The following is a 27,335-nucleotide window of genomic DNA, read 5'->3' as shown; positions in this document are numbered from 1 at the left end:
GGTGGGATTGTAATGTCTTGTTAAATTCTGAAATTTAATCATCCGTACATTACAAACTATAATATGTGCGTGATCATCATCTTAAAGGTAATTTTAATCAATGTTTGAATGACACATTTACGAGAGTTACCTGTAAGTAAAAGTTGTTGATTAATCGAGCTTCTTTGCTATTGTCTGCTATTCCAAGTAAAACTTGCTTTTTATGTTTATACACTCACATGTACATAAGATAAACACATACATGTACATACATGTTTACATACGTGAGTGAGGTGTTCTTAGGATCTTTTAAAATATTTTCTTTTTTACCATGTTAATTTTTTTTAACATGAATTTTTCTGAATTTGTTATGGTCAGGCTCTTTTATTATCATTCATTTTGCAGCTAACTTTCTTAAATTTAAACTTTGGTTGGAATTTTTCTTGTTCCATTAAATAGTCGTTTACTAGGTTGTTAAGCCTATTTAGATTTTTTCTTAAGTATCAATAATTTATTGAATTCTTTGTTTGCCTTTAAGAGAATTGCAGAGGGCGTGGTTTCCTGTGTTGTGGGTCTTTGTTTTCCTACGTGCAGTTAATACCCATCTTTTCTGGCCGTGCTCCATTACAGACCATATGCTCCATTTTAGGCCTGAATGACCTTTCCTTTCTGGGATCAGAGGGCTCTTCTTGAACTCACTCTCCTGAGTCTCCAGTGGGCAGTAATCTGCTTATGATCTGCTTGCTCCCATTGCTGTAGCCTTCCCTGGAGTTGGCTTTTGATCTGAGGTCTTGCAGAGGAGCAGTCCTTTGTAGCTCTTGGAGAATACAAGATTATAAACAGAGATGTGTTGGAAAGCGGTTTCCCTAGAGGGTGATCGAGAACCGAATAAATCTCTACTGTAGGGTTTAACTATATGATAATAATTAAAGCAAAGTATAGAAGAGGGATAGTGCACAAAATTACCAGTTGTTCTTTTGTTGTAGGTTTGGTAGTAAGTGTTTGTCTGATGATATTATGAAAGCTACCACCTCCTGGAGTATATGGAACTTATACTAGTTTTTCCAAACCATTTCCCAACCAGTTTTGTACAACTGTTGGTCATTCTTTAAAAAAAAAAAAAATTTAAGCATTGGAATCAGTTGAGATGCATTCCTTAAACATATAGTAATTGTTTCCCCTTTTCTCTTATTAAAGGTTAAAACTGCTTATAAGTGTGCATGCGTCTTACGAGATACCATAAATCCATACCTGCTGCGGAGAATGAAGTCAGATGTCAAAATGAGCCTTTCTTTGCCGGATAAAAATGAACAGGTCTGTAAATCCAGGACTTAGCAAGACATTCCTGAAGCATGGGTGTACCTGTCCATTCAGTCTGCTTTTCACATGTGGGATCAGTGAGGCTAACAGGTGTGGTGGGTGGTGCTGTGGGGCAGGCTGATCTACATTTGTATCCACCTGCATGTGACAGGTGAGCCTGCCGTGGCATCTGCCCTCAGTGGGACTCTTCCTCTAGTCCACAGGCTTTGAACTTTCTCTTATTAACACACGGATTCCTACAGCTACTGCTTTTAAACTTCTCTGTTTTCCTCAAGCCCCCAGTTCATTTGTGCTACAAACCATATTAGGTGCTGACCACATTCCTGGGGGATAGCAGTGCACAAGGCAAAGGCTTGTTCTCATGGAACTCACAGCCATTCTCGAGGGGAGACAGAGTCATGAGTAAATACATCTGGTGGCAGGAGGCGATCAGTGTGGAGAAAAAAATGAAACAGGGTAAGGAGGTAGGGAGTGCTGATTTGGGGAAAGGCACGGATTTGGGGAAGCAGGCTTTCTGTAAGGGATGGTCAGAGGAGACCTCTGATAAACTGACATTTGAGCAGAGGCCTGAAGAAGTAAAGGAGCGAGTCCTAGGGGTTTTGGAGGAAGAGCATTCCAGGTAGATGGGCGTGGGAGTGCGTGTGTACATTCAGGGACCAGCAGGGGGGCCAGTGTGTCTGAGGGCAGGAGCCAGGAGGAGAGCCGTCACAGGAAGGTGTCAGATTGCTGCCGAGAGGCCAGATCATTGGGGCCTACTACTGGTCGAGGTGAAGACGGATTTTACTCTGTGTAAGGAGGAAAATCACGGGAGGAAGATACTGAGTAAAGCAGTGATGTTATCTGACTCAGGTTTTAAAAGTTTAAAAGGATCATCCTTTAAAATTGCATCCTGGTGTTCTATTCTCTTAATAGACGACTGCACATTCTGATAAACATGAAGTAAATGCTTTGTATATTTTTTTTATTGTGAAATTTTTGTTGTACATTATGTTTTATTGTTTATCAGTCACCATATAAGTGCATCCCTCCACCCCTGTGCCCACCCCCAACCCCAACCCCCTAGCCCCTGGTAACCACCAAACAGTTGTTTCTGTCCCTGTGTTGGTTTATCTTCCACGTATGAGTGAAATCATGCCCTGTTTGTCTTTCTCTTTCTAGCTTATTTCACTTAACATAATACCCTCCAGGTCCATCCATGTTGTTGCAAATGAGAGGATTTTGTCTTTTTTTATGGCTAAGTAGTATTCCATGGTATATATATACCACATCTTCTTTATCCAATCATCAATCGAGGGATACTTGGGTTGCTTCCATGTCTTGGCTATAGTGAATAATGCTGCGATGAATATAAGGGTGCATAAGCCTCTTTGGATTGTTGCTTTCAGGTTCTTTGGGTAGATAGCCAGTAGTGGGATAGCTGGATCATAAGGTATTTCTATTTTTAATTTTTTGAGGAATCTCCATACTGTTTTCCATAGAGGCTGCACCAGTTTGTATTCCCACCAGCAGTGGATTAGGGTTCCCGTTTCTCCACAGCCTCTCCAGCATTTGTTGTTTTTTGTCTTGCTGATTATAGCCATTATAACAGGTGTAAGATGGTATCTTAGTGTGGTTTTGATTTGCATCTCCCTGATGATTAGTGATGTTGAGCATCTTTTCATGTGCCTATTGGCCATCTGTATATCTTCTTTGGAGAAGTGTCTGTTCATTTCCTCTGCCCATTTTTTGATTGGGTTGTTTGTTTTTTTGTTATTCAGTTGTGTGAGTTCTTTATATATTATGGAGATTAATCCCTTGTCAGATATATGGTTTGCAAATATTTTTTCCCAGCTGGTGGGTTCCCTATTCACTTTGATCATGGTTTCATTTCATTTGCCCTGCAGAAGCTCTTTAATCTGATGAAGTCCCTTTTGTTTCCCTTGTCTGAGTAGACATGGAATTCAAAAAGATCCCTTTATGGCTGATGACAAGTAGTGTACTACCTATATTTTCCTCCAGGAGTTTTATAGTTTCAGGTCTCACCTTCAGGTCTTTGATCTATTTTGAGTTAATTTTTGTGTATGGCAAAAGAAGATGGTCTACTTTCATTCTTTTGCAAGTGGCTGTCCAGTTTTCCCAGCACCATTTGTTGAAGAGACTTTCTTTTCTGCACTGTATGTCCTTAGCTCCTTTGTCAAAGATTAGCTGCTCGTAGATATGAGGTTTTATTCCTGGACTTTCAATTCTGTTCCATTGATCTGTGTGTCTGTTTTTGTACCAGTACCATGCTGTTTTAATTACTATCGCTTTGTAGTATGTTTTGAAGTCAAGGACTGTGACGCCTCCAGCCTTGTTCTTCTTTTTCAGAATTGCTTTAGCTTTATGGGGTCTTTTGTTGCCCCATATGAATGTTAGTATTCTTTGTTCTATTTCTGTGAAGAGTGTCCTTGGGATTCTGATTGGGATTGCATTGAATCTGTAGATTGTTTTAGGTAGTATGAACATTTTAACTATGTTTATTCTTCCAATCCAAGTGCATAGAACATTTTTCCATTTCTTTATGTCATCATTGATTTCACTCAATAATGTCTTATAGTTTTCATTGTATAGGTCTTTCACTTCCTTGGTTAAATTTACTCCTAGATATTTTATTCTTTTTGTTGCAGTTGTAAATGGGATTGTCTTCTTGAGTTCTCTTTCTGTTAGTGTATTGTTGATATAGAGGGCAACTGATTTCTGTAAGTTGATTTTGTACCCTGCCACTTGGCTGTAGTTGTTGATTATTTCTAATAGTTTTCCAATGGACTCTTTAGGGTTTTCTATATATAAGATCATGTCATCTGCAAACAGCGAAAGTTTCACTTCTTCATTGCCTACGTGGATTCCTTTCATTCCTTTTTCTTGCCTAATTGCTCTAGCCAGAACCTCCAATACTGTGTTGAATAAGAGTGGTGAGAGTGGGCACCCTTGTCTTGTCCCTGTTTTCAGAGGGTTGGCTTTCAGTTTTTCCCCATTGAGTATGATGTTGGCTGTGGGTTTGTCATATATGGCCTTTATTATGTTAAGGTACTTTCCTTCTAGACCCATTTTGTTGAGAGTTTTTATCGTAAATGGATGTTGGATGTTGTCAAAAGCCTTCTCTGCATCTATTGAGATGATCATATGGTGTTTATTCCTCATTTTGTTAATGTGGTGTATCACACTGATTGATTTGTGGATGTTGAACCATCCCTGTGTCCCTGGTATAAATCCCACTTGATCATGGTGTATGATCTTTTTAATGTATTGCTGTATTTGGTTTGCTAGTATTTTGTTGAGGATTTTTGCATCTGTGTTCATCAGGGATATTGGTCTGTAGTTTTTCTTCTTAGTATTGTCTTTGCCTGGCTTTGGTATCAGGGTGATATTGGCCTTGTAGAACGTGTTGGGCAGTGTTCCATCTTCCTCTATTTTTGGAATAGTTTGAGAAGGATAGGTATTAAGTCTTTGAATGTTTGGTAGAATTCTCCAGGGAAGCCATCTGTTCCTGGACTTTTATTTTTTGGGAGGGTTTTGATTACTGTTTCTATCTCTTTATTTGTGATTGGTCTATTCAGGTTCTCAGTCTCTTCTTGATTCAGTTTTGGGAGGTTGTATGAGTCTAGGAATTTATCCATTTCTTCTAGATTGTCCAATTTGTGGGCATATGGTTTTTCATAGTATTCTTTTATAATCTGTTGTATTTCTGTAGTATCTGTTGTGTTTTCTCCTTTTTCATTTCTAATTTTATTTATTTGAGCCTTCTCTCCTTTTTTCTTGGTGAGTCTGGCTAAGGGTTTGTCAATTTTATCTTCTCAAAGAACCAGCTCTTTGTTTCATTGATCCTTTCTACTGTTTTTTTAATTTCAATTTCATTTATTTCTGCTCTGGTTTTTATTATTTCCCTCCTTCTGCTGACTTTATGCTTTGTTTGTTCTTCTTTTTCTAATTCTCTTAGGCATAGTTTGAGGTTGCTTATTTGGGCTTTTTCTTGTTTGTTAAGGTGGGCCTGTATTGCTATGAGTTTCCCTCTCAGGACCACTTTTGCTGTATCCCATATGAGTCGGTATGGTGTATTTTCATTTTCATTTGTCTCCAGATATGCTTTGATTTCTCCTTTAATTTCATCAATGATCCATTGGTGGTTTATGAGTTTGGTGGTTTATGAGCATGTTGTTGAGACTACACAGCTTTGTCACTTTCCTGGTTTTTTCCTTGTAATTGATTTCTAACTTCATGGCCTTATGGTCTGAAAAGATGCTTGTTATGATTTCAATCTTGTTAAATTTATAGAAGCATGCCTTAGTTCCCACTATATGGTCTATTCTTGAGAATGTTCCATGCGCGCTTGAGAAGAATGTGTAATCTGCTGTGTTTGGATGGAGTGCTCTGTATATGTCTATTAAGTCCTTCTCATCTAGTTTTTCGTTTAGGTCCATTATTTCCGTATTTATTTTCTGTCTAGATGATCTGTCCATTGATGAGAGTGGGGTGTTAAGATCCCCTACTATTATTGTGTTGTTGTTAATATCTCCTTTTAGGTTTGTTAAAAGTTGCTTTATGTACCTTGGTGCTCCTGTGTTGGGTGCATATATATTCAAAAGTGATATAGTCTTCTTGGTGGAGTGTCCCTTCTATCATTATATATTGGCCCTCTTTGTTTCTCATTACCTGTTTTATCTTGAAGTCAACTTTGTCTGATATAGGTATGGCAACACCTGCTTTCTTTTGTTTTCCATTAGCTTGGAGTATTGTCTTTCATCCTTTAACTCTGAGCCTGTGTTTGTCTTTAGAGCTGGAAGGTGTTGCCAGGAGGCAGCATATTGTTGGGTCTTGTTTGTAATCCATCCCACCACTCTATGTCATTTGATTGGAGAGTTCAGTCCATTTACATTTAGGGTAATTATTGATAGATGGGGGCTTGTTGTTGTTATTTTATCACTCTTCTTCTGGTTCTTTTGCATTTCTTTTGTTTCTCGTCCCATGTGTTTCGGACTACCCATGCAGTTTGGTAGTTCTGTATGGGGGTTCTCTTAGTTTTCTCTTTCTTTATTGTGTGTGACTCTGTTCTGATTATTTGGTTAGTGGTTACCATGATGTTTGTATGAAAAATCTCGTAGGTGTGATAGTCCATTTTTTGATGGCCTCTTATTCCATTAGACTAAGTCAATTCGATCCTTTTCCACATCCTCTTCTAAGTTATTGTTGTCACATCTTATTCCTTCTTGTGTTGTGAGTTCGTGTTTAACATGATGAGGTTATATTTATTTATGCTTGGTGCTTACCTTCTCTTGATTATTCGTTTTATGATTAAGTGTTTGGTAATCTATTTTGATAGAGGACTGCAATTTTTCTGGTTTTGTCGACCTGTTTTCCTCTTTGTTCAAAACTTTGAATCCCCTTTCTCTTTTTTTCCTCAGGGATGATGGCCTTCTTGAGCACTTCTTGTAGTGGGGGTCTTGTGGCAATGAACTCCCTTAGCTTGTGTTTATCTGGGATAGTTATTATTTCTTCATAATATCTGAAGGATATTTTCACTGGATAGAATATTCTTGGCTGAAAGTTTTTGCCCTTCAGAATTTTGAATATATCATTCCACTCTCTCCTAGCCTGTAAAGTTTCTGTCGAGGAATCGGCTAAGAGCCTGATAGGAAATCCTTTGTATCTCATTTTTTTTTTTGTCTAGCTGCTCTTAATGTTTTTTCTTTGTCATTGACTTTTGCCAGGTTTACTACTATATGCCTTGGAGAGGGTCTTTTCTTGTTGATATATTTAGGAGATGTATTGATTTCATTCACTGGTATTTCCACCTCCTTCCCCAGGTTTGGGAAGTTCTCAGATATTATTTCTTTGAACAAGTTCTCTACTCCTTTTTCTCTCTCTTCTCCCTCTGGAATACTTATAATTGTTATGTTGGATTTCCTAATTGAGTCGGATATTTCTCAGAGATTTTCTTCATTTCTCTTTAGTCTTAGTTGTCTTTCTTCCTCCATCTGGAGCATTTCTGCATTGCTGTCCTCAATATTGCTAATTCTTTCCTCCATATTGTCAGCTCTGACGCTTAAGGCTTCCAGATTTGTCTTTATCTCGTCTGTTGTGTTTTTCATCTCTAATATTTCTGATTTTTTTTTTTTATAGAAGAAAAGAAGAAGTGAATCAGCGGTGAAGAAACTGCTGATTTCATTGAATTGTCTGTCTGTGTTTTCTTGTATTTCATTAAACTTTTTTATGATGGCTATTTTGAATTCTCTGTCATTAAGGTTATGCATTTCTGTGCTTTCCAGGTTGACTTCTGGGTGCTTGTCATTTTCCTTTTGGTCTGGAGATTTAATATATTTTTGCATGGTACCTGTCAGTGTTGGCTTACTTTTCCTCATAGTGAAAATATATGGTCCCAGTTTCTTCTTGCTGCCGCTGGGTGGGGGTCAAGGGCTTTGTATTCTGGCCCGCCTCAATCCGTGGGCACTCTCGTCAGCCCCTGGCTGATCTGTGATGTGGCTGAGTGGAGGCTGCTGGGGGTGATGCATGGTAAGAGCTGGAGCATGGGAACAGCTGAGACTGGAGCACAGCTAGGCCGAAGCAGCTGGGGCTCGGGTGCGGGTAGGTTAAAGCAGCTGCAGCTGAAGTGCCACTGGGCCAAAGAAGCAGAAGCTGGAGCATTGGTGGGCCAAAGAAGCTGGAACTGGAGTGCACTGGGCCAAAGAAGCTTGATCTGGAGTGCACTGGGCCGAAGAAAGAGGAGCTGGAGCACTGCTGGGCCAAAGAAGCTGGAAGTGGAGTGCAATGGGCCAAAGAAGCAGGAGCTGGAGTGTTGCTGGGCCAAAGAAGCTGGAAGTGAAGTGTGCTGGGCCGAAGTTGCTGGCGTTAAGTCAGCCGGAGCCTGAGCACAGGCCAAGCTGAAGCAGCTGGAGCCAGGGGCGGGGGGGCGGTCAAGCCGAAGGAGCTAGGGCTGTGGCACAGTGGAGCCTGCCAAGCCGGGGTCATGGCTTGGTCCCGCTGGAGCAGCTGGGGCTGTGGTGTGGTGGGGCCTGAGCTGCCGCTGCCTCTGGTGTGGGGATGCAGGCTCGCCCCGCTGCTGGTCGGGCCCAGGCACCTGGGGGCCGCTGCCTGTGGGGTGGGGTGCAGTCATGCTGCCCCTGCTGGTGGCGCCCGGACGCCTGGGGGCTGCTACCTCTGGTGGCAGGGCTGAGCTGAAGCGCTGCTGTGCTGAGGTGCCAGTTGGGTGGGCCAGATGGAGGAGAAGCGCTACTTTTGCCTCCCCAAACTCAGAGATTTCTCGCCTCGCTGTCACTCTCTGCTCTGCTGAGGGGCTAGCTTGTTGAAAGTACCTTCGCAACAGTTCCGCTCGCTCCGTAGGGGGATCCCCTCGGGCTGTGAGGGGTCTTGGAGAGCGCCGGTTTTCACACGGCGAGCCACCCCTCCCCCTCCTCCTCCCCTAGAATTGCATGGTCTCAGTCTCTGGGTCACAGTCCTTGGGGAAGGAAGGGAGCTAGCTCCTCTTACCTCCTTCCACTTACTCTAGGGAGTCCAGCACCTCAGTCCACGGGTGTACAGCTGCCTGTGTGCCTCAGACGTCCCCTGTGTTGTGTGAATAGCTTCTGTTGGAATATGAATGTCCTTTTTGTTGTGTCTCAGAGGGGGAGAGTTCAATGGGGGAAGCTCACTCCGCCATGATGCTCCAGCCTCTGCTTTGTAGATTTTGAATGTTGAAACTTAAAGGATCTTGGAGATCTGTCATCAAGGCTACTTTCTTTTTTTTTTTTTTTTTTTTGTGAGGAAGATCAGCCCTGAACTAACATCCATCCTAATCCTCCTCTTTTTTTGCTGAGGAAGACCGGCTCTGAGCTAACATCTATTGCCAATCCTCCTCCTTTTTTTCCCCAAAGCCCCAGTAGATAGTTGTATGTCATAGTTGCACATCCTTCTAGTTGCTGTATGTGGGACGTGGCCTCAGCATGGCCGGAGAATCGGTGCTTCGGTGTGCGCCCGGATCCGAACCCGGGCCGCCAGTAGCGGAGCGCGCACTTAACCGCTAAGTCACGGAGCTAGCCCCCAAGGCTGCTTTCATCCCTGCCTCTTCCCTCCCCCAAAACTCATCTCCAAATTTAGCTCTAGGTCTTGCATTCCCTTCCAGGTCTCCCTTTCCTGCAGCTACTCAGGCTACAGTCCTCTGAGCTGTCTCTGATTCCTATCAGCCAGTTGCTGTGGTGTTTTATTTGTCCTTTTTCATTCTCTTGCTTCTCTGCTTCACATCCTCATAAACCAGTGCAGTTGATGTCTGACCATTGGCTCCTCCTCTCCATTCAGTATTGCACTGTGTTGCTGGATTCATTTTTCCACAGCTCATCTTCCTACCAACATGCTTTTGATGTCTCTCTCCCCACCAGGAATACTGATTGAGGTTATTTGCACCAATTTCTTCACTGTGGAATCCCAGAATCTCTCTTCTGGTATTCCATGCTGTAGCCAAGGCAGATCGCTTCCTATTTTCCAAACCTGTGCTACTCTTCTTTACATTTGCATATGATGCTCTCTCCTTCTGGAGGTTTTTCCACGCCCACTCCATCCCCAGCAAACACACACACACACAGACGTTCCATTGTAAGATCCCACTAGGCTCTCCATGAGTCTACAGAGCTGGAACTCCTTGAGCCTGGGCCATTGTCTTCCCGTCTTAAAATGCCGTGCGACACCTGAAGCAGTGATCCACAGACACTAGGCACCTGGTGAAAAACTTGTTCAATTAACTTTGTGGTTGAGAGGAAAGGCTTTTCTCTGTTACCAGTGTATTTAAAGGACTGAAATAGGAATTTAAGAAATTAAGAATTATAAGCACTCAAGTTCATATTTTAGAAAGATTAGTCAGGCAATGCATGAAAACACTGGAGGCGAAAGAAAATGGAGGCAAAGGGGTGAGTTAGCCAGTCCCTCAGGAGAGAAGTATGGGCCTGAACCGAGGCAAGGGAGGGGCTGGCAGGAGGAGCTGAAGGGCCCTGACCCCCAGGTTTCTTGCTTAGATGCTTGGACGGATCTGCTGCCATAGAACCTTCAGAAGCACAAAGAGTGTGGAGGAGACAGCTGATGAGTTTAATTTAAGATGTATTTGAATTTCCCGTGAAATATCTGCTTGCCCAACGGCAGTTATAGGTGGGTCCAGAGCTCTGAGGAGAGTTCTAGGCTGGCATGCAGCTTTGATCTCTGAGCAGGGAAGGTGTTCAAGTTCTGAACAGGGATGAGTTTGCCCAAGAAGTCCGTGTAGCTTGGGGAGACAAGCAGCCCAGGGGAACTGCAACATTTAAGGAGAGGGTAGAAGAGGAGCAGCTAGCTGGGAAGACGGGGAGGCCTAGGTAGAAAGGCAGGAGGTGGGTCAGGGGAAGTGGGATCATGGAGGCTCTGGAGACCTGGTGGATTTGGAACTAGGACGTCATTAGTGACCTTGTCCAGGGCAGTTTCAGTGGCATCAGTGGAGGTGCCCTCCAGGCGTGCGCTGGGTTAGCAGTGCCTGGAAGGCAAGGACGTGGAGATGGTGATAGTACATGGTCCACTCGGGGAGTTTTCCCCTCAATTTCTGAAGAATCTAAGGGGTGGAGCACTGTCCTGAGGAGGATGAGTGGGTTTTCAGATCTGGGACAAAGGTCGAAGGGTTGCCCTGGATCCCACACAGGAACCTGTTCCTCTCAAAATAAAGGAAAGCAAGGTGAGGCTGATGAAGAAGTAGATAAATTCGGGGAGTGAAAACTAGGGAATCCTGCCGGATAGGTTAAGTTTCTATTTTTGTTGTTTTGTTTTGGTTTAGTTGTTTTTAAGTAGAGGTTGGGTGGGTGGGTGGCTTGGGGTAGTGAAGAGTGTTGTCACAGCTGTTCTGAAGGTGCTGAGCAGGGAGGATTCCCCTGGAGACCAGGAGCAGGCGGTGCGCGGTGCTGCCCACATGGGTGCTGTTCTTCAGCGGTGCTCAGCGCTTACATAGAGGCGTAGAGAAGGCAGGTGGTTGAGTTAATCTACATTTGGAAGTTTATAGGGCAGGTGCAGTGGGTGGCAAAGGGGAGGCTGAAGGGAAATACCTTGGGAATATAACTAGCCAAGGAATAAAGTCAGGCCGTGAGGAGGTGGCGGTGGACTTGGAGAAAGAGAGGAGAATTGAGAAGTGAAAGTCCGGGAACATGATGGCACGGAGTGATTGGTGTAGTTGGGCTGGGTGGGTAGGGATTGTTGTCAGAGATGAGTCTGGTAAACTTGGGGACCTGCACTGAGAACTCCAGGAAGAGGGGGCATGCCAGGGGAGGTGGAGGTCCCTGGTCTGGTTTGCTGAAGTGGAATGTGGGCGAGGGACGTGAAAGGTGAGATGGTCTGAGCACTTGGAGGCTAGGATGGAGCAAGGTCTGTGCACTGAACTTTCCTGTGAGCAGGGCGCCAGTCTTCAGGGACTGTCAGGACAGTGGGGCGGGGACCAAGAGGTGGATGGACGGCAGAAGTGGAGGGGCCTGGGGAGAGAAATGGACTGTGCTCTTTGTTTACCTCTGAGATGTGGTGTCATTTTGTTTTTTTTTTCTAATTAGAGGTACATTGTTAAAACTGCATACACTGTGCCTTTTTGATTAGGAAATTTTGTTGATATTTTAGTTATTTTATTATGTCAGTTTTTTTCGAAATTATAGTTTCTCTATTTTTTTCCTCTCCTGTAGGTCTTATTTTGCCGTCTTACGGATGAGCAACATAAAGTCTACCAAAATTTCATTGATTCCAAAGAAGTTTACGGAATTCTCAATGGAGAGATGCAGGTCAGCTAAATACTAGGAGCTGGAGACATGAATTGTGGACCAAGGGAAGCAGGGGAGGAAAGGAAACCAGTCCTAGTCAGGGATTCCCTCTTACCCGCTTAGAAACGTTTCAGTACGAACCTTAACTTAATTTGAGCCCTTCCAGAAGTAAGAGAACACAGGTTAAATTTCAGCACGCTCCCTTTTGTCTGCACTGAGCGCGGTTACCCTTGAACTCAGCACACGTGGGCTAGTGGAGGAACAGCCCCAACCAGCGGGTCTGCAGCGGGGCGGCCAGCAGGGCCTGCTGCTCCTGTGTGGGATGTAGGGAGGCAGCTGACTGCTGGGTTTGCAGGCACACGGAGCAAGAATTATTATTACAGATTCTTCTATAAGTGGTAACATTTTAGTTATTGGCAGTACTCAGCAATATATGTGGGTAAATGTCTGTTTGGTAAGCATATGTAGTAGATTTATAATTAGCGTTTAGTCTAAAGCTTCATGTAAACTGTTCAACTTCCTTGTGCTTCAGTATCTTAAAATGTGAATTGTGTTTTATTTATTTGATATGTAAGACTTCTTTAGTCCATCCTCGGAGGTACAGCTGAGTAGCACAGTACGCTCTGAAAGGCACCTTTTCCTGGTTATACGAGAGGTAGATAAAGAGATGAATGCGAGTGACATGGCTGCCTGTGTTCCATAACATCTACGTACTTTTTTTCCTGAGGAAGTCATTCCATTTCTTGTAACCATTTCTCACAATTTCTCATGTCATGTATCATTGGCATCTGTAGGCAGTTTCTAAATCATTCACATATCTTCATCTCTCCTAAATCTCCCCTTGACTTACATCCGTGTGCCTCCAAGTTGTGAAGCCATAGGTGGTCTAGATTAGCACCAGTCAGTAAACAGAGAATGCAGGCCACATGTGTGATTTACACTTTTCTAGTAGTCACATTAAAAAAGGTAAAAAGAAAAACAGGTGAAATCAGTTTTGGTAATATAGTTTATTTAACCTGATATATCCAAAATATCATATGTAATATGTAATCAAAATTTAAAAATTATTGAGATAATTGACTTTTTTTTTTGGACTAAGTCTTTAAAATTGGGTATTTGACGTGTACAGCACGTCTCAGTTTGGAGCAGCCACACTCGTGCTCAGTGGCCACCTGTGGCTTGTGACCACTGTACTGTACGGCCCAGGTCTAAGAGGGAAAGAAGAGTCACAGACGACTCTGGGAGTTTTGACAAAGTTCCTGATCTGTTCAGATCTCTTCTTGTTTATTTGTTTAACTGTTGCTTACTGGGTAAAACTACCACACTCTGATTAGTGGCTTAATTTATGATTTCTCTCTTCTGCTTGAGTGTTTACACTGCTGAACTCGATTCAAGTCACACTCTAAAGCTGTGAAAGATGCCCTCTTGCTGGGCAGGGGGCAGGAGCTCACTCCTGGTCTCCTGTGCCCTCTGCTGTGTGAAGCATCCGTCAGATCTTTCCCATTTGTATTTTCCATGCAAATATGTTTTCTAATATACTGATGTAAAGGTAAATGGAGCTTCAACCTCTGCCTTATATATTAAACTACAGAACTTTTAGTGAGGGACTTAGGAGTGTGATAGTTAAATGCATTTGCATTTAATTTGAATTTAATTCATGTGCACATGACTTATTTCTCCAAATTTAGATGGGCATGGCATTTTTTTATTTATATTTAAAAGATGAGTTCGTTTTTTATGTGCTGTGAACTGCATACCTTTTTTCATAGTGAAAGAAAATAAGTCATCAGCAATTGAATATGACCCCGGTAGACATGTTCAGACCAATAGAATTTTTTTGTTTCTAGAGAACTTGCCCTGTCAGGAAAAGAAGATGAGTGAAGGTGGATTTCTTCCAGCTCCTAATATGCTGTGATTAGGGAGGAAACTAAGAGGCTGGTGAAGAGTGGCGTTTTAATCTGTGTTACACGTGGAACAGCCTCCTCCCCTTCCTTCCCTGGGAATATTATTTTATGTGGGGTAAATTCTGAGTGTATGTAATTCTTTTATACCATAGATTTTCTCTGGACTTACAGCCCTGAGAAAAATCTGCAACCACCCTGATCTCTTTTCTGGAGGCCCCAAGAATCTCAAAGGTATTCCAGATGATGAACTAGAAGAAGATCAGTTTGGATACTGGAAACGTTCTGGGAAAATGATAGTCGTTGAGTCCTTATTGAAAATATGGCAAAAGCAGGGTCAACGAGTATTGCTATTTTCTCAGTCAAGACAGGTGAGTATACAAACCTTATACAAGAAACAGTTGGTTCTTTGTGACTTGCAGCCATTACTTCAAAAAATAGGTTATAATCTAAAATAGTGATTCCAAAGCAAATCTGTCTGCTGATACTGAGGTGGCAGCCTGCCATCTCTTGGGAACTTGGATCTTTCTCTAGAGTTGGTGCCCAGAGGTTGGCTTTATAAAAAGGCTTACCATGTGATTCTGGGGTGCGGTGAGTTTGGGTCTGAACTTAAATAAATGCCCTGGTATTTACAAAACTTCTAAGAATTAACAGTAGGAAAATACAGGAAATATTCTTATAGTAGTTATATGTATCTGCCTCAAAGCAAGAAACTCCTTTTAATTTAAGCCTGTGGGGGAAGGTGTGACTCTGTTTACACAAATGTGGACGCCCTCACTGGAGGTGTATATTTGATTTTCCCATACTCTCTCTCCCAAACAGATGCTGGACATACTTGAAGTATTCCTTAGAGCCCAAAAGTATTCCTATCTCAAGATGGATGGTACCACTACAATAGCTTCAAGACAACCACTGATTACAAGATACAATGAGGTAACAAGTGAATATAACACTCAAGTCAGATAGTGCTGCTATAGCAGAGGGAGAGGAGGAGAGTGTCCACACCCACCTGAGCAGTGCTTCCATCTGGGATTGGGCAGCGCGGGGAGGGGGGCTTTCTGTTTTTGACTCTGTGCATTTCTGGATTATTGGGGGGGGGGTATTTAAACAAGGAATGTGTATTCCTTCTTGAAAACTCAACTTTTAAATATTGCTAATATAATAATATTGATATTAAAGTAGGAGTTGTGTGATGGGATTTATAACCCATTCCTGATATTGGGAACACATTTCTGTGTGTAGAATATGTAAAGGCAGAGGTGAAGGGCTGTGACCACTCTTCAGTGTGCATACTAAGTGTTGAGTGTCTTACCTCTAGGATACATCCATATTTGTGTTTCTTCTGACTACTCGAGTAGGCGGCATAGGAGTCAACCTGACCGGGGCAAACAGAGTCATCATCTATGACCCCGACTGGAACCCAAGCACAGACACGCAGGTCTGGTTTGTTTGGTTTTTTTTCTTTTGCAAGGAAGATCAGCCCTGAGCTAACATCCATGCCAGTCCTCTTTTTGCTGAGGAAGACTGGCCTGGAGCTAATATCCGTGCTGTCTTCTTCCACTTTATGTGGGACGCCGCCACAGCATGCAAGCCCTGGGCCACCAGCTGCAGAGCTCGTGCACTTAGCCACTATGCCGCGGGGCCGGCCCCCGGGTCTGGTTTTTTTTTTAAGGAGTTAGCAGTGACATACAGTTTAATGGCTAGCACTTGGGAGTGTCCTTTGGTGCTTGTGTTAGCTCCAGGATATAGTTCCCATCTTGGTTGTCGCCTGGTCTTCAGCCTAGAGGAAGACACCCTCCAGCATCACAGACAGGAAGAGTCTTCCGCAGTTTATCCATAGTATCCATTGCTAGATCTAGGGTAAAAAGAGAATGTGCGAAGTTACAAAACACATTGTTTTTCAGGTAGACATGGCGAGGTCTGTGTCTGTCACCTCCCTGATAAACTTCCTTAATAGGTGTTAGGTGTATTTAGCCTCATTAGCCAAAATTCCAGCTTTAGGAGTGGAAGGAAGCAACCAGTTGTCTCTGTTTCCTTTAGTCAGTGCTTGTCACTGGGAAGGGCCCTAGTTGAGATGCCTCTCTCTGCCATAGGCCCGGGAGCGAGCGTGGAGGATAGGCCAGAAGAAACAGGTGACGGTGTACAGGCTTCTGACTGCGGGCACCATTGAAGAGAAGATTTACCACCGGTCAGTATAGATGGCTGCCTGCTCCTTGACTGGCGACTCCTTCCCTGGCTGGCAGAGTTTCAAGCAGGGAGTTTTTTAAAAGTATTGCTTTAAAAGGTCTTTTTATCTTAGAGCAATAGTTGTTGTAACTTGAGGGATATGTGATTTTTTAAAATTTTGTTTTCGTATTGTTTTTTCCTCATTAAAATATGCTTAGATGGCTTATTGTGAGTTTTTTAAAAATGTCTTTGAACCTGATCGTTTTTTTTCCTTATTAAATAAACTTAAAGGACTGCTTATGTGTAAACTTCATATTAATTGTTATTTGAGAGAAATGTTCATGCCTACTATAGTGTGCCATCTTCTTTAAGAAGTGACACAGTTGAAGCGCTAACATGTTGGTATTTACACACCCCACGCAGGTGTGATCAGCGTGAGTGTCCTGTGGTCTTTGGCTCAGATGCCCCGTAGAGAGAGGTTGCCCAGGACACATTTTTCTTCCTCCGTCTCTCTCTACAGTGACTAGGGGTGTAGGCGAGGGTGACTTGAACAGGAGAGTGGAGATAGTGCTCACTTCTCCCCCTCCCCTGCCGAAGACTACTCTTGAGCCGCACCCCAGCTCCTACAGGGAGGCTCCCTGCTTTCCACCATGCGCTGGGCCACTCCTGGAACAGCTCTTGTTCTTCAAGGGCCTTGTTGTGAGAGGGCTGCAGACGAATTGAATCCTGTGAGGGAGAGCTTCCTCTTAGAGATGCATGCCTTAGCCTGAAGGATAAGTGACTGGGAGGGGGCAGGATGCCTTTGTGAGGGTATCTGGGCAAGAGTGATGATGGTGTGGAGCGTTAGCATAGAGTGGATCAGCAGGTGGAAGCTGAGGGAGGTGGCTCCATGTGATAACTTTGCAGAGCCCCGTTAAGAGTTTCCTGAGCCCCATCCCAGGAGGGCCCTGACTGGGCTGGGCAGGGACCCTTGGTGCAGGAGTCAGGAAAGTTGTGACAGTCAGAGAGGCTGTGAGTCATGTGAATGTATGTGAAAAGATATTTCTTGAAATGTGATGAATCTTGGAGGTTGAGAAAGCTCATTGGGTGTAAATAATAATAAGGTATTATTTCTCATTTAAATTCTGTAAAACATGGGAGACCACCTGATGTTTTATATATTTCCTGAATTGTAATTTTCTAAGGCTAAAAGTGTGAGAATTATTTAGACATCGATACAGCTGTAGTTATCATATATCTCTTTTATATTGTTTTATAATTAGAATTTTGAGGTAGACCTAAGCATTGTTTCATGCCAGTTTAACTTTTATCTTTTTAGACAAATCTTCAAGCAGTTTTTGACAAATAGAGTGCTAAAAGATCCAAAGCAAAGGCGATTTTTCAAGTCCAATGATCTTTATGAGCTGTTTACTCTGACTAGTCCTGACGCATCCCAGAGCACTGAAACCAGTGCTATTTTTGCAGGTATTACAGAAAATAGTTTAACTGAAGGTAATAAATTACGTAAGAATTATGCAGTGTAACGTTAGCATGTTTTTCCCCTGTCCAGGAACTGGTTCAGATGTTCAGACACCCAAGCGCCATTTAAAAAGAAAACTTCAACCGGCCTTTGGAACAGACCATAACATTCCAATAAGCAGCAAGTTTCCTGACTCTAATGCATCTGCAAATGATGCCCCATCATCTGAAGAGAAATCCACAGCTCTAGGGGCTGAAGTAAAGGCAGTAACTTCTAATCAAGGGGATCCTTTGAAAGAGGTCCCTGAAACACCTGGTAATCTAACCAGCAGTGACAGACTTGGAGAAGAGACAAGTGCAGCGTCTGGACTAGAGGAGTTGCCAGTGATTAGTGGAAATGGGGAGTGTTCAGATTCTCCAAGAATCAGCAAAATGTCCAGGACATCTGGTGAGGAAAGCGTCGATGAAAAGCAAGGTCTTTCTGTCAAAAAAGAAAGCTGCCAGGTTCAAACAGAACCTCTTTGGGAGAGGGAACAAATGGAAAATAATTTTTATAAGCACAAGTCAAAAACAAAACACAATGTGGCAGAAGAAGAGACCCTGGAGAAACACCTGAGGCCGAAGAAAAAGCTGAAGAACTCTACGCATCGCAGAGATGCCAAGTTTGAAGGCACGCGGATTCCACACCTAGTGAAGAGAAGGCAGTACCAGAAGCAAGACGAGGATGAGCGTGAGCCCAAGGAACGGAGCCATGACGATTATGTTCTGGAAAAGCTTTTCAAGAAATCAGGTAGTCCTTCTGCTGAATCTGCCCCATGTGTGCTGGGAACAGAAAGGGAGCAGGCTGTTTCTAGTGGTAGCAGCCTTTCCTGACAGTGCAGAGTGGGTTCTCAACTGGAAGTATTTTTTCTTCTAAAATCCAGATTTGAAATGTATTGACAGTTTTGAGAATCATATTCACCTCTCTTCTCTGAAGACCTAGGAGAGTTTAGAAACTTGGGAGAACAATAGTACTCGACTTAATAACCACACGCAGCAGGGCTGCTGTGCTTTAGATAGATTTGTACCACCTGTACATTAATACAGAATTTCTCTACATGCTATGTTTGTCTGATTTTTAACCACAGGAGATTAAAGTAACAGATCATGGGCAGGGGGAGGCAGGGGCATGGCCAGAGGCAGCCACTCTGGAAGTAGGAAAGCTGATAGCTAATATCAGGGGGGAAAATGAGGAAAGTAGACTCAACAATTGCTCAGGACCCTGGAGGACAGGCAGTCCTGGGAGTGTCATCCTGTTCAGGCCTTGGCAGTTGTCATGTTCGCGGTGTGATGGCATCGCGTTACCAAAGATCGCTGTGTGTGGTTCTCTGTTCAGGAAGGCAGGTTTCTGTATGGCATTGCAGAAGGAAACCATCTGGGCCTGATGCTTTTTTGTAAGGTAGTTCATTGGTAAGTTCCTCTTTTTTTTCTACAGTTACTGGTCTGTTTTCCTAGGAAATTATTTTTGTTGTCTAGTTTTCAAATTTATTTGCATAGAGGCATAGAAAGTACTCTTGTAATAATTTTTTTTAATTTGCTTCTGTTTCAAGATAATTTCCCCCTTGTCATGTATAATTTTGTATATTTTCCCCCCTTTTTCCTTGATCAAGTTAAGCTAGTGGTTTGTCTATTTTTTGATTTTTTTTTTTTTTTTTTTTTAGTAAACCAGGATTTTATTAATTAGATCCAGGGTTTTCTACCTCCTTAATTTTTGCCTTTATGTTTTTTTTTTTTCTAGTGAGGAAGATCAGCCCTGAGCTAACATCCGATGCCAATCCTCCTCTTTTTTTTGCCGAGGAGGATTGGCCCTGGGCTAACATCTGTGCCCATCTTCCTCTACTTTACATGGGACACCGCCACAGCATGGCTTGAGAAGTGGTGCGTCGGTTTGAGCCCGGGATCCAAATCTGCTGAAGCAGAACGCACGCACTTAACGGCTACGCCACCAGGCCGGCCCTTGCTTTTATCTTTATTACTTTCTTCCCTGTGCTTTTGTTTTTGTTGTTGTGTTTTGGTGAGGGGGGTTTTTGGCTTAATTTTTATAAAACTGTTTGACTTGGAAATTTGTTTATTTTTATTCTTTTATTTTTATTGATATAAGTATTTAAGGCTCTGATTTTTCCACTGATAACTGCAGTCACGTCTTCTGATATGTAGTGTTTTCATGATCATTACTTTTTAGAAATTCTATAATTCTGGTTTATATTTTTCCCTTCCACAGAGAATTTATTAATAGAAGGTTTTAAAATTTTCCAGATAGCCTGGAAGAGCTTATGTTGAAGTTGTGTTGATAAAGCATTGTGCTTCAGTTATTATAAAACGATAATTCATATTCTCAGAGGGTAGTGACGAAAGTGAATAGGCGGCGTTTATGTAGTTCTGGGTCATGGTAGTCACTCAGTAAATAGCAGCTAAAAAGGTTCATTATTTTTTCTCTACCCACAACACACTAGACTATACAAGAGGGAAAATATGATTGTGTACAAACTAAAATAACACATTTACTGCTTCCTTTGTTCTTGCTAGTCGGAGTGCACAGTGTCATGAAACACGATGCCATCATGGACGGAGCCAGTCCCGATTATGTGCTGGTGGAGGCGGAGGCCAACCGCGTGGCCCAGGATGCCCTGAAGGCGCTGAGACACTCTCGCCAGCAGTGTCTGGGAGCAACGTCTGGTGTTCCCACCTGGACCGGCCAGAGGGGGAGTTCTGGTGCACCAACCGGAATAAAGTGAGAGATGGCTGCCCTGCCATGCTTGTGAGGAGGCCAAACCACCCAGGCTAGGGATAAAGTTAGGGCAGGCGCGGATACTTATCCTGTTTATCTGCAGTAGTAGGAAGTCTCTCAGGGACGGATTGGGTCAGCCAGATTTGTGTGACTTGGGGAAATACCTTTGTAATCTTAAACCTTCCTTGCCTTTGGCCCCTGCTTTCCAAAGCTGATTTTTCAGGGTAAGGAGACGTGATCTGTTTTGTTTAAAAGATGATGTCGTTAAAAATAGTAAGGGAGGGCCGGCCCCTTGGCTTAGGGGTTAAGTGCGCGCGCTCCGCTGCTGGCGGCCGGGGTTTGGATCCTGGGTGCGCACCGACACACCGCTTCTCCAGCCATGCTGAGGCCGCATCCCACATACAGCAACTAGAAGGGTGTGCAACTATGACATACAACTATCTACTGGGGCTTTGGGGGGAAAATAAATAAAATTAAAAAAAAAAAAATAGTAAGGGATGCAGGGTAACGATTAAACTTTAATAAGATGATTAGCCCATTCTCAACGATCATAATTTACTGTGCTTTTTAGGATACTCTTAGAATCATTTTCCTACCTGGAATTTGAGGGTGGTTTCTATCTGCTGAACAAGGATATTGAGTGGTTCTTACTAGAGATGCAGCAGTTACTTCCCGGGAGAGTAAATTAGGGGAATCGAAGGGGGTAGAACAGAAGCGTCATGGTTGTGAAAGAAGAATCGTGCAGAAGAAAAATTTTCCAGGAAGAGTTTAGTTGTTGAAAGGACATTTTCATCTCTAAGTCACAACAGCAAACAGTTTATCTACTATGATTCTTTTCCTTGTTTAGGAGCAGATTTGGTCAGAAAAGGAATTCCAGCTTCTCTGTGCAGCATCCTTCTTCAACATCTGCAAAGGAGAAAGGCCAGGTAACGTGATAGCCTCTGCTTCTTGGGTGTGGGACAGACTGGCTTGAAGTGCCATGAAGATTTAACCCAGTTCCAGATGTGAAGCAAATCGTGGCATAATAACACTTGATATTTGTATTGTGTGCTCTGATTTTTGGAGCACTTTGATTTGAATCTAAAGGAGCCGGCTAACTTCCTAAAAGACAAAGTCTTTAACCCAAGATCTATAGCAGAATCTCTGTTTTGCCCTCAGAAAGTTAATACAGGGATAGGTGATGTGTGAGTCGCTGCCCATACAGCCTGCCCCATCAGAGGTGAAGTGCCAGCTCCAAAGACCACTGCCCTCTAGAATAAAGATCTAGAAAACTGCCTTGAATGTTACTCATAATTTCCTAGCTCCTACAGCGTTGTGCCCATCTCTCCCTGTTCTGTAACTCCCTGAATGCCTTTGGTGCTTCACTGAGAGTGAGTACGAGGCCAGACTCCATCATTCAGCACTCTCTGGTCGTTACTGGTAAAATTTGAAATCTCCAGTTACAGGCTCCTATTTTAGATTAATATGAACCCATTTAGGAATAGAGAACCTTTCTTGACTTGCCATGTTCTTTTAGCAGTAAGGATGTGAAAAAAAGTGAGATTTGTGTTGTTGTTTTAAGAAAACTCACATGAGGTGTAAAGTAGGAAAGAATAAAAAGATTTAAAAGTGAAGAAGAAAAAGTACAGCTGGGATATTGTTTCTTATCCCATACTGCCCAGATCAGGGTGAATCTGGGAGGAGGAACAGGAAAAGCCCACGGAATCCGTGCCTCCTAGAGACGGTTTTCCTAGCAGCCTTCTCTGCCCATCCCCGTCCGCTCTGCCCTCCCTCCACTCACCCCACTCAGAGTGGTGACCAAGTGAATAGTGTAGTCTTGAGGGTTTTTTTAGGAAATGTTCTTTGATAGTGGGTGGATTTACATGCTTGACTCTCCTTTCCCTTTTCATTAGACAGTGTCTCATTCTTTCCCCATCAACTGTACCGCTCTGGCATGTGGGTTATTTATGGCCCCTCAGCCTTTGGGGAAATAAGTGGAAGCATAAACTAAAAGTTAAATATATCAATGCAGTGGTCTTTTTTCTCTAGGATGGCATCATGAAAAAGGATGGAAAAGATACTGTTTCTGAGCATTTTAGTGGAAGAGTGGAAGATGCAGAGTCTTCCTCCGGGGCCCTCAGTTCGTCCTCACTGTTGGCTAAAATGAGAGCTAGAAACCACCTGATTTTGCCAGAGCGATTAGAAAGTGAAAACATGCACCTCCAAGAGGCTTCTGCTCCACCGCCCCCCACCACAGAGCACGATGACCTGCTGGTAGAGATGAGAAACTTCATTGCCTTTCAGGCCCGTGTGGATGGCCAGGCCAGCACTCGGGAGATACTGCAGGAGTTCGAGTCCAAGTTATCCACGTCACAGTCTTGTGTCTTTCGAGAGCTGTTGAGAAATCTGTGCACTTTTCATAGAACTGCTAGTGGTGAAGGAGTTTGGAAACTCAAGCCAGAATACTGCTGATCATCATTACTTTCTAAACTTATAATTGACTTTTTCTAATGGGAATTTCTGATTATTAATCCTATGATTAATAATCATATATTTGTCGACGGAAGTTGGCTGCATTTGATGTTTACTTTGAATGCTATCTACCTCATAATTAAAACTTTAAGGAAGAAGAAATTCTTCTCAGAAACCTAAAAGTTTTAAAAATAGTTGCATTGATATATTTTTTTTTTTGGCACTATGAATTATGTTACAAAATCAGGGACCTAATGGTTAATTCTTGGAACACATATGTTTCTTTACCCAAAAGATGCTGTCAGGGAGCATATTACTGCTCATTTAGAAGTTTATAGACCAGAAATCTCAAGAATTCTTTCTCCTGGTGCTAAAAACATGTCTTATATTCGATCAGACCCGTTCAATAAATTAGTTCATCAATACCTGATAATAGCATCATTTTTGGTGCGTAGCTTTTAAATGTTATCATTTGTCACCCCAAAAAAGATCAGATTTGTTATCTTTTGAATCATATTAATTGCCTTTAAACGATCTTCCTTTTAAGGTACTGTTAGATTGGCGGGTAGTTTTATTAGTAAAGCATGAAATAGCTTGGTAATAAATGATAGGACATGTATTTGCAGAAAGTTGTAGTGTCCTCAGTTCCCACTGGCTTTACATTAAGCAAAGGGCGTCTTTTCCTCCCTACAGTGACTGTTGGTTTTAGGAAAATGCAATGTATTATCTTAAAAAAAAAACTCAAGCAGAACTAAAAGTTAAGTACAAATAAAACAACCAGCACACACACATGCACGCAAACATCACTCCAGACCACAGCCGGATGTCCCGTCGTTACCACCACTGCAGCCCTCTCTCTCTCTGCTTACGTGCTGGGAGGTAGCGTTGAACGTTTTTTATTTTATTCATTATTTGCTTTTCCAAGGACACTGAGTACTTGATATTAGGCAGCATTGTTCTCGTCACATCTGCTGTCCAGTCGTTTTCGTCTCCTTTTCCTTTGATTCCCTGTGAGTCTCCTGTTGAAGAGGCTTGGTTTTCAGCTGCATCTCTTCTGTTTCTGGCTGTTGTTTATGGATTTATAGTTCTGTGATGGTGTTGTTTTGTTCCTCGGTTTGTTTTTCTTGTTTCCTTCTCATTGTTATTTTATCATCTCAGCTCTGAAGTCTTGTTTTCTTAAATTCATTATATTCCTTCCATTTCTTTTTGAGCTGTCACAGTGCAATTTGTTTGTTTCCTGGGTTTCTTTTCTCTGGCTTGCTGTTTTTCCTCTCTTTGGCTTTTCTGTTTTATGTTGCCTTCCTCCCATGCCATTTCCTTACATCTTGCTCCTGCTGAAAGTGAGTGGCTGTGTCCAGACCTTCTGTATGCGCTTCCCTGCAACCCGGAGGTAAGGGGTGTGGGCTTGGGGTTGGGAAGAGCCTGTGCCGGGCAGCGTGCAGCTTTGGTTGGAGGACTGGGTTTTACTTTTCTGTTCTGAGATTTTAAGTAGCTTGGGCCAAGAATCCCTCCCCTTAGACAGGGGATGTCAGAGTCAGAGTCATGATTCCCACCAGGATTTTCTTTTGCTTTTTTTGGATTGTGGCTTGTTCATTTTTTTCTGTTTTAAGAGTGATTCATTATATTTAGAGGAGGAAATTCTATTATTTTCTTCATTCTGCCATCGTTATCTAGAAGTCGTAGAAGGGATTTTAAACGGGTCAATAAATCCTAAACTTGAGCACTTGGCTCAGAAGAGAGTCAAAACTCATGACTATTTTGTTTCTGGAAAGTTCTTTTTTTATTTTTACTTTTGCAACCATTAGCCATTAGAAGATTGCATCCCACTTGTTCTTGGATTGAAGTACTGAGGCATTTCACGAGCATGAAGTGTTTGGACATCATCGTCTGTACTGTCTGCAATCTAAACTGTGCTGAGCTGGAGAAGTTGTAGCCTTCTCGTCAAGTAGAAGATGCCATCACAAGTTATGGTGCAGTAGAAGCAAGGTGGCTCTCACTCCAGTTCTTGTCACAGCTGTGCCACTGGCATGCTGTGTCCTTGGGTAGGTCACTGCCCTATAGACGTTGTCATCATGCCTCCGGGTGGAGAGACTTAGAGGAAGATGCTCTAAGTGGAATGGTTTAAACAATACAGAGTAACTTACTCATTTAGATAAAATCTAATTTTTGGAACTTTAAAAGCTTTGTACAATGTAGATAGATTTAATGTATGTAATTTAACATGTTGTATCAGTATCAAGCTACAAATAAAGGATTTTAAAATTTCACAAAATTTTAAAAATTCCTTAGGTAATACACGAATATATTGTCACTCTTTACAAGTTTTCACGCGATACTCTCCCTCCCCACCCTCTTGCTCCTGTCCCAGAGATAAGTACTGTATTTGGTGTGTATTCTTCCCGCTGTTTTCCGTGCATTTACAAGTGCATGTGGCAGAGACTGCTGCTGTAACGTCTGTTTCCCTCCTGAGTTCTACCTGGACAGGGGCTGCTCAGCTGAAGACTCTCCTTCCCAGCCCCCCTTATAGTTAGTTGTGGCTGCATGACCAGTCAATGGGATGCGATTTAACTTCCAGATTAGCCCTTAAATAAGAAATCGGGTGCACACTCCTCGTGACTTCCTCTTGCTTGCTTGCTGAGATGCCTGTGGGTGCTTAAGCAGTGACGTGGGATGGACAGAAGTCACGTGTTGAGGATGGAGAAGTTGGCCTGCCGGTCTTGAACTGCTTGCTGTTCACCTGTTTCTTAAGAGCAAAATAAATTCTGACTTGTTTTAAACCGCTGTCGTTTGGAGTCTCTTTTATTACAGCAGCTAGTTTTGTTTTATATATGTGATTTACATAAATGGGATTATATCATCATCATTAACTTGCAACTATTCATTTAACAATATATGCAAGATATCTTGCCATTCCTGTAATATACCTTCATGGAATTGCTGGATTAAAAATTATGTAGATTTTTAATTTTAATGGATGTAGCGAAACTGCTTCCTTCAATTCACACTCCACGAGAGGACCTATTTCTCCACACCCTTGCCAACAGTAGGTAGTACCCATCTCGGGAGGGTTTCTTTTTTTTAAGCAGTCTTGTGGTTTGAAAATGTTTTAACTTGAATTTCCCTGATTACTTACCAAACCAAATATTTCCATTTTTTTTGGCCATTTGTTGACCCTCTGTTGTATGTTCCCTGTTCATGTCGTATTTGCCTAGTTATATTATTGGTTATTTGTCTTTTATGGTTCCTCTCAAAACAAAAATGAAAAGGCAGTTGTCCCAACTGTTATTAAATAGTCCGTTCTTTTCTCCACCCACTTGAAATGCCCAGTTTATCATCTGCTAAGTTTTCTGTTTCTGGACAGTGGGTACAGATGTGTCTTGTGCCAACCACAAGTCTTCAGTCTCATTTGCCTTTGCACTGTTTTCCTACCTATAGGCAAGTCCCTCTTCCTTTTTTTCCCTCTTCATTGTCTCATTCATGTGCACTTTCTGTTTCAGGTGAATCTTAGAATCAGTTTATTAAGTTCCAGTAAAATTGTGTTGCTCTTTTGATTGGGATTGCATTAGTTTATACATTAATTTGAAGATGATAGACTTCTTTATAATTAATATAATTTTTCCCATTAGTATCATGAGAGGCCTCGTTTTATTAAAGTATTTTATATTCTTGGATAAAATTCTATTACCTTTCTTCATAAAGGTTTTGCACATTTCATAATAGGCTTATTCCTAGGTATTTTATAGGTTTTTAGTTTTGGTTGGGGGCCTTTTTACTTTTACATAAAAATGTAGAGAATTAGAACATCCATGTATCTCCCTTGTTTACGATGTTTATTATACAGAATTTTTAAAAATATAGTCAAATTCATTCTTCTCATGTTTTGTTTTGTTTTCTTATTTAAGAACTCCTTTCCTAACCTAAAGTCATGACTTGTTAGTGCTGTTGAGTTGACTCCAACTCCTAGCGACCCATGTGTACAGCAGAGCAGAACCCTGACCGGTCTTTTTGCGCCGTCCTCTCACCTTCCAGCGCTCTATCAGACAATGCTCTGCTGCTCTTCATAGGGTTTTCATGGTCACTTTTTTCGGAAGTGGGTAGCTAGATCCTTCTTCCTAGTCTGTCTTAGTCTGTCAGCTCTGCTGAAACCTGTGTACCATCCGTGACCCTGCTGGTATTTGAAATACTGGTGGCATAGCTTTCAGCATCACAGCAACATGCAGCCACCACAGTGTGACAACTGACTGATGGGTAGTGTGGTTCCCTGATCGGGAAACAAAGTCGGGCTGTGGTAGTGACAGCACTGAATCTTAACCACGAGACCGCCAGGGCTGGCTAAAAGTCATGATTACATTCTCATAAATTCTGTATAGATAGTTATTTTTTCCTAGTACCTTTAAAAAAAATGGTTCATTCTTTCACTCCTGGTTCGTAAGGCCACTTCTATCGTTATATCCAATTTCCATGTGATTATGGGAATGTTTCTGGGCTCTGTATTCTGTTAAATTGGTCCACTTATCTAACTTTGCAAATAACCCACTG

The 27,335-nt window shown here is 42.4% G+C and overlaps 1 protein-coding gene across 5 annotated transcripts in view; it reads left to right on the top strand.

Moving 5' to 3' along the window:
• Positions 1-25,634, top strand: part of ERCC6 (ERCC excision repair 6, chromatin remodeling factor) — an 83,959-nt gene extending 58,325 nt beyond the window's left edge. For 4 of the 5 annotated variants that reach the window (XM_087431832.1, XM_014789002.2, XM_087431833.1 and 1 more), the window contains 11 exons: positions 1,177-1,293; positions 11,979-12,074; positions 14,110-14,325; positions 14,777-14,887; positions 15,273-15,392; positions 16,048-16,142; positions 17,439-17,584; positions 17,670-18,368; positions 20,144-20,348; positions 21,193-21,271; positions 22,374-25,634. In XM_087431832.1, coding sequence (XP_087287958.1) covers positions 1,177-1,293; positions 11,979-12,074; positions 14,110-14,325; positions 14,777-14,887; positions 15,273-15,392; positions 16,048-16,142; positions 17,439-17,584; positions 17,670-18,368; positions 20,144-20,348; positions 21,193-21,271; positions 22,374-22,796 — 2,307 coding nt within the window. In that variant the 3' untranslated portion in view covers positions 22,797-25,634. The remainder of the gene's footprint in view (positions 1-1,176; positions 1,294-11,978; positions 12,075-14,109; positions 14,326-14,776; positions 14,888-15,272; positions 15,393-16,047; positions 16,143-17,438; positions 17,585-17,669; positions 18,369-20,143; positions 20,349-21,192; positions 21,272-22,373) is intronic. The other variant, XM_087431834.1, reaches the window with a different exon arrangement.
• Positions 25,635-27,335: the final 1,701 nt, after the last annotated feature.

The sequence above is a fragment of the Ceratotherium simum genome, chromosome 6 (assembly GCF_057802395.1).
Source record: "Ceratotherium simum simum isolate JZ-2026a chromosome 6, ASM5780239v1, whole genome shotgun sequence".
Taxonomy (NCBI): Eukaryota; Metazoa; Chordata; class Mammalia; order Perissodactyla; family Rhinocerotidae; genus Ceratotherium; species Ceratotherium simum.
The sequence above is the reverse complement of the archived record's forward strand: the minus strand, read 5'-3'. Positions and strand labels throughout refer to the sequence as shown.